This window comes from Oncorhynchus kisutch, linkage group LG17, assembly GCF_002021735.2.
Source record: "Oncorhynchus kisutch isolate 150728-3 linkage group LG17, Okis_V2, whole genome shotgun sequence".
In the NCBI taxonomy this organism is placed as follows: Eukaryota; Metazoa; Chordata; class Actinopteri; order Salmoniformes; family Salmonidae; genus Oncorhynchus; species Oncorhynchus kisutch.
Genome location: NC_034190.2, coordinates 65,250,467 through 65,263,005, shown reverse-complemented (window position 1 = coordinate 65,263,005; position 12,539 = coordinate 65,250,467). Strand labels below are relative to the sequence as shown.

The window sequence follows — 12,539 nt, the reverse complement described above, 5'->3', positions numbered from 1 at the left end:
TCGCTCTGTCTGTGGTTTGCAAATACCATTTGCTGTTTTTGAGAACATATATATATATATATTTAATACAAATGAAAGTAGGACAGGGCTTGTTCATTCAGTGCAAGACCATACACATTAACTGCATTGCGTCATGAGTTTGACTGCACTAATATTTGTCTTGAAGTGACTTGACACCAGCCAACTGAATGTGTCATGTTTGAACTAATGGATTGTTCTGTTTGATATGTAATGTGTTAAGTCCAGGCATGGTGTGTAGAGACTGTCCACTGCGTAACCACCAGCAGCACCTTCAGTATTTACCCTGTCCTGTCTGTGATCTCGTGTTTAGTATCTTTACCATTTTGGCAGAAATGACCCATTATGAGGCAATTGAACAAAATCAATCATAGCCATAGAGCCAAGATCCCATTGATAAAGTATGACATCATTGTAGTACTTCCCAGTAGTACTTCCCAGTAGTACTCCAGATACATTTGAGTTTATTAGTCTGTCACTGGAGTCATGATATTGGAATAATCCTCTGATCCATTGCCAGCTCATTTTGTGTCATTTCTGTCAGCCATCTCTATGCCTGTTCATGACATCTGTTTGTTCATTAACTCAACTTTGTTCATATTTCTGTTAATTTATTTTGACTCAGCCTTGCAACTGACTGTCATGCATTGCCTGTGTGTGAGTGAAAAACCATTGCTTCATTTTTCTTCCCTCCTAGAGCTCCTCTGTAGAGCACAAAGAGTTGAAACGCTGTGGGCCCTTTGACCTGCATATTAATGCCAAGGTGTGTACCCAGCCAGCCAGCCAGACAGACAGCCAGACAGACAGCCAGACACACAGCTGCTCAGAAGGCTGCTTCCCTCTTATTCTCCTCCCCGCTTCCATTGTACTCACACAACTAGTTGCACACAATCTCTTCGCCATGCATGGTTTTGATGCTTGGGTTTGATGCATGGGTTTGGTGCTTGGGTTTGATGCATAGTTTTGATGCTTGGGTTTGATGCTTGCTTAGCTTGCACTGGCAGTGTGTTGTAGAGATAAGGGGACTTGCTTTGACCTTTTCTGGGTACATTTCTTGTGATTTCTTGGGGTTCTCTCTAGATACTTTCACCTGGTAACTGAGAAGAATTGGAAAGGAGGATTTGCAACATTATTAGTACTACTGCAGTTGTGTTCCATAGTCAGTTTTCCTGTTTATACAGTCACGTGATGTTGAAGGACTCTGATGTATGTATCTTTGGGACCGTCCTCTCTCATTAGTTGTAAATATGAACAAGGCAACCGTAAACATGTCTTCCCCATGAATGATGCAGCCCCCTGTTGGGCCAATTGAGATTGTGTGTGACCACAGATGATCCATTATATTGACCAGATTGAAGTGGCTGCTGTAACAATTAAAAAATGGCATTTAGCCTGGGTACCAGTCTCTTTAACTAATCCACTCTGTGTATTCCATGTCAAGTCTTTGGCAATGACAAGGTGTGGCAAGGAGTGGAATGTTACCTAAAGATACTGTTACTCAGACTAGAAGGCAGTCTGGAGGAGACAAGATCAGGTGGGACTATTCTAGCCAATGAGAGGGCAGATATGCTTGTGGACAACAGGCATAACTCTGATATAAAGTGTTTTTTCTAAAAGTTGTCTGGATGTCACGTGTCCTACCTATATCCGTACACTTGTAACAACCTAAGCACTGTGAAACTTCTATTCGATTAAATAAGCCACACCTAGCAAACAAGCCATTACATTTTTTGTTAACCAAATTTGACACTCATTGACCTCCATACAAAACGTCCTCGCTCGGTGAGCAAAAAAACCTTAAAAAAATAAAGAAAATTAAAAACCTGTTGGAGAAGACAGATTTTGGGCCTAGTTATCCCTCTCGCTTCCTCTCTGGTGTGACAAATTCCAGTTAATTACTATAGCTCCCGCCTTGGGCCAATCAGTGTCATTTTGTAAATGCTGGATCTCTATGGCTGTGTTTCCCAACCCTGGTCCCCCAGTACCCCCAACAGTACACTGCTCTATGGCAGAAACACTGCTCTATGGCAGAAACACTGCTCTATGGCAGAAACACTGCTCTATGGCAGAAACACTGCTCTATGGCAAGACACATTATTCACCCAAGTTTCGTAAAAATGGGGCCATTGCTGTCTGAGAGATCGCGTGTGACTAACGTATGAACAGATGGACGAAGACCAATCCACAGTCCCCTCCCCGATTTTATCATAGGGAACAATTTGTCCCTTGGGGACAGAACCACAACATAGAATAGAATGGATGTGATTTCAGTGACATAGGTGTTACGTGTCAGTCATTTCTGACCTGTGTGTTTTCCTTGGTGTTTCTCTCTACATTTGACCTTGTTCTAGACGTGTATGTGCTCATGCTTGTCTAGGGTCATTATGTCCTACTGTATGTGTAGAAGCCACATTCACGCTTAGACAGTCAAGATCAAGTCAGAGAGTTTTCTCCCCTGAGATGTAGAATTATTGAGCCGTTAACACTTCCTCTAGTTTACTGACAGAGGCAATGTTACCTTCACATCAAATTGAGGCTAACACCATCACTGGAGTGTTGAGAGGTCAAAGCTTATGTTTTGAGGAAAGCATCTGGAAATCAAACTATTTTTAAAATGGTGTCACATTTCCTCAGTGCTAACTCAAGCCTCTTAGCTTCGGTTGCCTTAAAGCGACATGCAGCATGTGTTTACCAAACACTGAATCCTCATTACATGTCCTCTAGTGCTGTATAATTGTTGCTCCTCTTAATGCAAACGTTTAGGATGTGGTTTAGTTGACAGGCTGACCATTTGACGTCTGTGGGGGTTAGCTTCTCTGTTGCTTTTGGAATACAGCAGTATGGGGTCCAATACCTGGCCACAGCAGACCTAAATAATGGATAAGCTGTTATGAACAAATCAGAAACATGGATGAATGCAGGCTGGATGGATGCTCTGGCAGTGATGGCGATGGCATCATGTGACTGTGGATCTCTCTTTGGATCCCCCAAAAGAGTCTTTGGGTTCCTAATATCTCAGTGTTGTTGTAACAACCAGAGAAATGTCTTCCAAGGAGAGGGTGCTTTTCTGTGTACCAGTCTCTTTGTATCAATGTCAGGCAGAGTGTGCTCTCTGCTCAGTGTCTCTCTCTCTCTCTCCCTCTATCTGTTTTTCTGCTTTTGAGTCTGCACCACTGTGGAAGAGAGCAAGGGAGAGGTGGGATGTTGTCATGGCAACGGTGTCACGGCTGATTGGTCTTGCAGCAGCAATGACTGACCCAGTGGAACACGCAGCAGGAGAGAAGATAGGGGTGTGTGTCATGGAGTTAGCTAGCTAGAAATGGGAGGGGTGGTTGTGGGCAGAGATTTATGGGGGAGGAGGGGGCTTTAAGTGCAGGCTCTCCCCCTCAGGGAAGCACCCGTAGCTCAGCCTGGACACAGCTCAAACAGCCCCTCTCTCTCTGTCCTCCTGGCCTTAGTACTGCCTAGCTGTAATGTTCATTAAGCGTTGCTGCAACGTTCTCCCAGTGTTACCATCTCCAATGGGCCTGCCACTTGATGATATTCCGATAGTGCCCCATTTGATTTGGAAGGAAAAGTGATTTATCATGGAAGCTTGATTGTAATATACAAATAAAATATAACACTTAGTCATCATTTCTCTGCTTATTGTTATTTCCCATCTCCTATTTTTAAAAACAATTTCTTCCATCGAAAAAGCCTGGTGTCTGATAGTGGTATTTTCAAGGAACGTGCGGTACTGCTCTTGAAATATGTCAAAGCTGCAAGTCTAACAGTCCTCTGTCTCCAATATAGGTCACCTGCCTAACAAAATGTACTGTACCTTCAGATGGTTGGCTGACTGTGGTAAATATTAACACCGACACAGTCATGCAACCAGCTTCCAAGCTTTATCCTACACAGAGGGAGAATGAGATGGCAGTTGCGCGAAGTGAAAAGCACAGTGTAATACATACTGTACACACTGCTTGCAGTAGGCTAACAGTGCCCTGAAAATAACACCAGAGAACCTAAAAAGTGAATAGTGTGAAATTTCAGACAGGCTGCGATTCACACCAGGTATGAGAGCTAGTATTGAATGACAATGCAATGTGCCTTTAAAACAAAACAAAAAAAGATTTTGCCTTCTAATCGGATGGGCCAGCTTGTCTGAAGAGGGATATTTTTTAAATGTTTTTATTTAACCTTTATTTAACCAGGTAGGCCTGTTGAGAACAAGATCTCATTTACAACTGCGACATGGCCAAGATGAAGCAAAGCAGTGAGACAAAACAACAACACAGAGTTACACATAAATAAATGTACAGTCAATGACACAATAAAATAATCTATGTACAGTGTGTGCAAGTGTAGAAGAGTAAGGAGGTAAGGCAATAAATAGGCCCTAGAGGCAAAAATAATTACAATTTAGCATGAACACTGGAGTGATAGATGTGCAGATGATGATGTGCAAGTAAATATACTGGTATGAAAAAGAGCAAGAGGATAAGTAACAATATGGGGATGAGGTAGTTGGGTGTGCTATTTACAGATGGGCTGTGTACAGTGATTTGTAAGCTGCTTTGACAGATGATGCTTAAAGTTAGAGAGGGAGATAGAAGACTCCAGCTTCAGTTCCAGATTTTTGCAATTCGATCCAGTCATTGGCAGCAGAGAACCGGAAGGAAAGGCGGCCAAAGGAAGTGTTGGCTTTGGGGGTGACCAGTGAAATATACCTGCTGGAGCGCGTGCTACGGGTAGGTGTCGCTATGGTGACCAGTGAGCTGAGATAAGGCGAGGCTTTACCTAGCAGAGACTTATAGATGACCTGGAGCCAGTGAGTTTGGCGACAAATATGTAGTGAAGGCCAGCCAACGAGAGCATGCAGGTCGCAGTGGTGGGTAGTATATGGGGCTTTGGTGACAAAACAGATGGCACCGTGATAGACTACATCCAATTTGCTGAGTAGAGTGTTGGAGGCTATTTTGTAAATGACATCGCCGAAGTCAAGGATCGGTAGGATACCCTCGTAAAACTGACTATGTTTGGCAGCATGAGTGAAGGATGCTTTGTTGCAAAATAGGAAGCCGATTCTAGATTGAATTTTGGATTGGAGATGCTTAATGTGAATCTGGAAGGAGAGTTTAGCCTAACCAGACACCTAGGTATTTGTAGTTGTCCACATATTCTAAGTCAGAACTGTCCAGAGTAGTGATGCTAGTCGGGTGGGAGGGTGTGCAGCAATCAGTTGAAGAGCATGCACTTAAGAGCAGTTGGAGGCCTCGAAGGAGTGTTGTATGGCACTGAAGCTCATTTGGAGGTTTGTTAACACAGTGTCCAAAGAAGGGCCGGATGTCTACAGAATGGTGTCGTCTGCGTAGAGGTGGATCAGAGACTCACCAGCAGCAAGAGCGACATCATTGATGTATACAGAGAAAAGAGTTAGCCCAAGAATTGAACCACATGGTACCCCCATAGAGACTGCCAGAGGTCCAGACAACAGGCCCTCCGATTTGACACACTGAACTCTATCTGAGAAGTAGTTGGTGAACCAGGCGAGGCAATCATTTGAGAAGCCAAGGCTATTGAGTCTGCCGTGATTGACAGAGTGCGGTGATTGACAGAGTCAAGCCTAGGCCAGGTCAATGAAGATGGCTGCACAGTACACTCTTATCGATGGTGGTTATGATATTGTTTAGGACCTTGAGCGTGGCTGAGGTGCACCCATGACCAGCACGAAACCAGATTGCATAGTGGAGAAGGTAGGATACCCTCATAAAACTGATGGTGGGATTCGAAATAGTCGGTGATCTGTTTGTTAACATGGCTTTTGAAGATTTTAGAAGGGCAGGATGGATATAGGTCTATAACAGTTTGGGTCCAGAGTGTCTCCCCCTTTGAAGAGGGGGATGACCACGGCAGCTTTCCAATCTTTGAGGATCTCAGACGATACGACGGTTGAAGCCTGCGCTACTGGCACACTGCCCCACAGTCTGTTAGCATTCTCATTGGCTTCAGCTTCGCACCTGTGTCCATCTCTGTCGACTGCCACACATCAGATCCGACACCAACCCTTTTTCTCCATCATATCTCCTTAAACATTTCTACATACATCCATGCAAGCTAGAGCCCCTCAGAAGGGCATCTGTCCATTTTGATGGACAGGTTTCTTTTCCTTCATCCTTTATGCATAATCACATCCAGCATATGCCTGATTCTGCTGTAGATTGAGTTGTTGCTTGTGGCCAGTGGAGGAGAAGAGAGAGATGCTGGAGAAAGCTACCATCTACTTGCCTGATGATTTAAACTGTTCGCCACATACTTCAGTCTGAGACTGCCATCATTGAAGTCGTTTGTGGTGATGTCAAAATCAAGGGTGTTGTACAAAACAAAGTCATCAGCGATTGGCTCATCTCTAACAAATCAAAGTAGCAAAGCCAATGATGAATTTTCTAAACGCTGCTTTACCCACTTGAATTCTGGCTCTGGAGAAGAAACTAACGTCCGTGGGCGTGGCGTAGCTGTTGGCCGAATCAAGGAGTTTGGGTTGCCTGGCTACCCAATCTGCTGTCTTCAGTTTCCAGGCATTTGAGATGAGCTTGCCTCTGTGTGGACATGTGAGAAACAGGGATTTACAAATATGTGTGCATACTACGAGTAGTCGCGTGCAGTGTTTGGGCAACCCTGTGGCCACAACAGCTGCTTGTCCCTTGCCCCACCCCCCTTAACCAGAGGGCAGAGCATGATGTAACCCCTCCTATTCCTCGCTCCGCCAGCCCAGCGAGCACATTACATGCCAGAGGTCACTAGTCTGTCCTCGTTAGCATCTCAGACAGTAGCCCTACAGTACATACAGTCGGACTGCAGCACGTTTCTTCTCTTCCGGAATTGGAACATTCTAGTGTGAGTGGGATTGGCATCACAACAGTGCAGAAGTTAGGCCTAATCTCCAGATGTTCCTGGTTAGTGTTCTGTTCAGATTTAATCTGAGAAAGCACTTTAATCTGAGTGTGTTTGACACACACACTGGAGTCTAGATTAAGATGAAGGCCCATTTTATCATGCTATTTAAAAAACGTTTTATTTTTTATTTTTTAAAACTTGGCAAGTCAGTTAAGAACAAATTCTTATTTTCAATGACGGCCTAGGAACAGTGGGTTAATTTAAAATTGCCTTGTTCAGGGGCAGAACAACAGATTTTTGTCTACTCGCGGATTCGATCTTGCAACCTTTCTGTTACTAGTCCAACGCTCTAACCACTAGGCTACCTGCCGCCTATTGTGCATCTACCACTGTTGTTCACACAGGCTTCATACTGTGTACTATCCTGGATTACATCATAGTGTACTAATCCTTCTCTTGATTGTAGCTGCCATCACATCAGTCAACTCCCCAATGTGGATGACCAGGACAGGAGTGTATGTGTGGCCATCTACTTTCTTATGTTAGCATTTGAACAGCTGTTGGTTTGCAGGCTCATGTGGACCCCTGTGCAGTAGGCTAGTGTGGAGTGAAGGAGGCGTCACAGGGAAGGTCTGATTCATGCTGCTCACCCTACGCTTTGCTCTGCTCTGCTGCTGCCCAGAGAGGCCAGCCGTGGCTAATATGATCAGATGTTGTCAGACTCAAAGCCACGGAACCAACCACACTGGCCACACCACTGAGACAGAGAGGAGGGGATCCTCTGGAGTCTCAGACTTCATTGGCGATGATGTGGTTTTTGGTGTCTTAAAACTAGACACTGATCATGTGTTCATGATATGGCAAATATGTCTCTCTTTTTGCCATAAATCTTGAGGAAGTCTTGGTTTTTGCAGGTAGAATTCATTCGGCCATAATCCGAGCAGTTAGCCAGCGCACATAGAGGTTGAAGCTGGTTTCTATTTGGATATTGTTATTGCAGATTTATCCAGGCTGTGCAAGTAAACCTGTATACCCAAGGCTATAAAACCCAAGGCTATAAAACCCAAGGCTATAAAACATGTTCCTCTGAAGTAGCCTGCAGTTGAGAGTTGAATCTATTAAAAAGCTTGTGATGACAAAACAGTTGACGGTGCGTCACAGATGCGAGACGCCATGCTCCTTTGTGTGTGGTGGTTTCATGCTCCTGCAGCAAACGGGGAAAGAGAAACAGAGATGGACAGAGAGAGGGAGACTGAGAGAGAAACAAAGATCAAACCTTAATTTAGACCAAAAACACAGAGGATAAGCAGGAAGGAACAATTAGTCAAATCCCAAACCTTAACTGACAAAACCCTAGCAGGCTTGTGGTTAATTTCCCTAACAGAGGCTTTTTGTTTTGGAGTGTTCTTCTGCTCCGTGGTCTTTGTTTGTTTAGTGCAGCTCACACAGGGTCAGACCAAGCCTCTCAGCCAGCCTCCCTCTCAGCCGGCCTCTCTCTCTCTCTCTCTCTCTCTCTCTCTCTCTCTCTCTCTCTCTCTCTCTCTCTCTCTCTCTCCCCGTCTTTCCAGAAAGGCAGGTGTTGTTTGGTATTCCCTCAGATTGTACATTTTTATTTCTCCTCCTTTCTTTCAGCTCAAGCTGTAACCTGTTTTTTCCAGTGTAGTAAGACCTCTCTCTCTCTTCTCGCTCTCTCGCTCTGTACCTTGAACAACACAGGAGTAGTTACCTACTGATCTTTGTGTTAGTCAGAGGGGAGGGGCCAACACCTATCCTGGGTGCCCTGTAACCTCCCCCCTACCCCCGTCTCCATGATCTTGCCTCTGATGGCAGAATAAAGACTCAGCTGGCACCTCCTCCTCCAGGGAGTAACCCAACCTAGCACACAGTGTGTGGGTATTCTCCTGCCAGCTGTCTGCTGCTCCTAGGTGTCTGTGGCATGTGTGGCATGACTGGCACTCCGGGCATGTTGCAGACTGGCATTGTTGCCACACCCTGTTACACAATTGTTGTTGACTGGCACAGAGTGGCTAGTCTTGGGGGAGGTTATGGTTGGTCTCTTACAACAGTTATTCATTCATTACCTTTAGGTTTGTACTGTGTTTACAAACTGTCAAACCTGCATGTTGTACACAGCATACGGCTAGTGTTGTCAGCCACTTGAGTTGACACTGGAATGTCCTGTGTGTTAGCTAGTGTTCCCAGTCTGCCCTTCTAGGAATATGACCTAGCATCAAATAGCCTTTGTGATGAATCTGAGAATATAGTGTCATTACATATAAATTGTTTTGAGTTGGATATGCATTGGTTATTAAGACCATTATTTTGTCTCCGCTGATGTATCAGGCTGTATTGTAATCTCCCTCTTCTGGCTGCTGGTGGGAGTACTTGGTAAAAAGAAGTAAGGAATGGAGATTTGAACACAAGTCCACTCTACTGAATATGCTGCTGACACAGGCTAGATATGATGTTTGTGATTATGTTACAATGTGAACATATGTCTGATCCTCTCCCAAAGTATTCTGATAGTATCTCTGATATTCTCTCCATATGATATAGAGATGACATTTGGCTACAGAATATGCTGCAACTCACTCTGCATCAACTTTGTTGCTTGTGTTGTGGGTGGTTTTTGAGTGTAAAAGCTGTGTTTGTAATGCTATTGATTTAATGTTGTTCTAGTGAACATATAGTTTTGATCCTTGCTCTCTGCGCTTGGAGAATCTCTTTTTTTTTTTGTATATATATTCCATCCATTTCACTCATAGTCTGTATCCCTGTGCAGTCAGAACTTTGACCTCAGGATTGCCATCATCTCTGTTACTAGCCAGTTCCTCAGCCGCTGTTCTGCTCTCAGGACCATAGATTGTATTGACGTATGAGCCGTGTCTCTCTAGCACTATCTCGCTGGGTCACCCTGGTAACGAATGCCTCCTCTGCATGTAAAGCACTGCATGGATCACACTCACTACACTGTCGGTCACCACACCACACCACTCAACTCTCTCACACTGGCTGTCACCCCTACCTCTGTCTGCACGAAGCAGTTACTTAAACAACCAAGCAACACATGACATATTGTTATCACAGAAGTGTCTTTCCTTATTATCGTGGCCTTTACTAAATGTCAACAGATTGTCCTTTCGTCACATTTACAGCAGGTCATGCCCTATAAGAAGCAGGTGTTAGGCAGTTCTACTCAACAGGGACTGTTCCCAGTCATGACTTCAGTCCCCACCCCCCAGCATCCTCCCAGCATCCCTTTCTCTCAGCTAGCCAGCGCTTTCCTTGGGCCTCATCATCCTGATTGGTGCTCTTCAGTGACCTTTAGACATAGTGGCTAATATGGTGGTTGCTAAGCACTGATTGGCTTAACCGACGTGACACAATCATGAGTCCTCAATCACTGCTTTCTGGAAGCTGGACCATGACTTACTTAATGCTCCCTCCCTTCTTTCCTCCCTCCTTCCCAATATCCATCCCCACCTCTTTCTCTACCTCCTCTATGTGGATGCTCACCCCCTGCCTCCCATCCCTCCCCCTTTCCTTTCTGGTCCCCCTTCCTCCCCCCTCCAACAGAACAATGACAACGAGACCCCTCTCCACTGTGCCGCTCAGTACGGCCACACCCAGGTGGTGCGTCTGCTGCTGGAGGAGCTGACCGACCCCACCATGAGGAACAACAAATTTGAGACGCCGCTGGACCTGGCGGCGCTCTACGGCCGTCTGGAGGTGGTCAAGTTGCTGCTCACCGCCCACCCCAACCTGCTCAGCTGCAACACCAAGAAACACACGCCGCTGCACCTAGCGTCACGCAACGGACACCTGGCCGTGGTGGAGGTGCTGCTGGACGCTGGCATGGACATCAACTATGAGGTGAGGACTGAAGAGAACACTGGGTCTGTTGTCTCTCCTGCCTGTTCAATGATCAGGTTCAGTGTGTTGTTGTGAGAGCGTAGTTATGTGGATATATAGAGACTGAATGTGTCCATAATGTTATGTTGTGTACACACCATTGCAGCATTTAGGCCTACAAACTCATAGGCTCTTGACTCAAACCTCTTGAGCTCTTTATTTAGACTAAAGAACCAGTGTTTTTTATTTTATTTAACCAGGAAAAGCCCATTGAGACCCAGAGACTCTTTTTCAAGGGAGACCTGGCCAGGAAGACAGCAACAATCAATACATTACATAATTAAAATATACAACAACACAACATAATCCAGCATAAAAAAGCATTTACATTCCTCCGTAACAGAGTTTCCCATCAATATTTGACTGTTTAAGGGGGCTTTTGGCCCTCTTCTTATACCAGACTGTGCCATCCATCAGTCATGTCCTACCTCCACTTCCCTCATCTCTGCTCTGTGGCAGGTCTGGGCCATCAACAATCCTTCAGGTCTTGCGTCCTGCGGTTTCCATTAGCATAGCGCAGCGAGCTGGAAAATAATCTAGTTTGATTCCTCAACCAAATAATTTGCCATAGCAAAACACACTGGGGTGGTGTCCACCAGCGGATGAATAACCAAAGCCAAACTTCTATTTCACGCTGATCAAACCTGTCCTGTGTGTTCAGGAAGTATCCTGCTGGTTTAGCTTTAAGCTGTATGCCCTAGCTGACCAAGATGAGAGGAATCAGAATCAAAGCTTGGTGGCGGTCTAGATAGCAGGTCTTCATCTGTTCCTCTCAGCAGGGAGGGTTCGGGTTAGAGATCTGACCTCTGCTGTTCTGTATGTTGCTGACCTGGAGTCTACTCTGATGTCATGTTTTGTTATTGCTCAGCCACAGCATTGTTTTGATTATGGTCTGTTTGTTGTCTCTCTGCAGACGGAGAAGGGCAGTGCCCTCCATGAAGCGGCACTCTTTGGGAAAACCGATGTGGTGCAGAAACTTCTGAGGGAAGGTCAGACACTAACGTCTCCATTTAGTCAACATGCTTATAAGATACAACACGTTTCTACCCGCTGAATAATGCAGATATAACCCCCTGCTCTGTCCTCTGTCTCTTCCCCTAATCCTCTGCTCTGTCCTCTGTCTCTTCCCCTAATCCCCTGCTCTGTCCTCTGTCTCTTCCCCTAATCCCCTGCTCGTCTCTCTCTCTCTTCCCCTAATCCCCTGCTCTGTCCTCTGTCTCTTCCCCTAATCCCCTGCTCGTCTCTCTCTCTCTTCCCCTAATCCCCTGCTCTGTCCTCTGTCTCTTCCCCTAATCCCCTGCTCGTCTCTCTCTCTCTTCCCCTAATCCCCTGCTCGTCTCTCTCTCTCTTCCCCTAATCCCCTGCTCGTCTCTCTCTCTCTTCCCCTAATCCCCTGCTCGTCTCTCTCTCTCTTCCCCTAATCCCCTGCTCTGTCCTCTGTCTCTTCCCCTAATCCCCTGCTCGTCTCTCTCTCTCTTCCCCTAATCCCCTGCTCGTCTCTCTCTCTCTTCCCCTAATCCCCTGCTCGTCTCTCTCTCTCTTCCCCTAATCCCCTGCTCTGTCCTCTGTCTCTTCCCCGTCCTGCTCCAGGGGTTAATGTCAACATGGTGGACAACAAGGGCCTGACTGCGCTGGACACTGTCAGAGAGATGCCCTCTCAGACGAGCCGGCAGATAGCAGCTCTAATTCTGGGTAAGAAAAACAGACATACATGGTTCCCTATGGGA

At 45.7% G+C, this 12,539-nt stretch overlaps 1 protein-coding gene across 9 annotated transcripts in view; it reads left to right on the top strand.

The window, feature by feature from the left end:
* The window catches only part of LOC109908109 (ankyrin repeat and SAM domain-containing protein 1A), a 116,858-nt gene that overhangs the window by 36,671 nt on the left and 67,648 nt on the right, over positions 1 to 12,539 (top strand). For 8 of the 9 annotated variants that reach the window (XM_031794366.1, XM_031794364.1, XM_031794365.1 and 5 more), the window contains exons 4-7: positions 716 to 781; positions 10,477 to 10,773; positions 11,726 to 11,801; positions 12,403 to 12,504. In XM_031794366.1, the coding sequence (XP_031650226.1) occupies positions 716 to 781; positions 10,477 to 10,773; positions 11,726 to 11,801; positions 12,403 to 12,504 (541 nt within the window). The remainder of the gene's footprint in view (positions 1 to 715; positions 782 to 10,476; positions 10,774 to 11,725; positions 11,802 to 12,402; positions 12,505 to 12,539) is intronic. The other variant, XM_020506586.2, reaches the window with a different exon arrangement.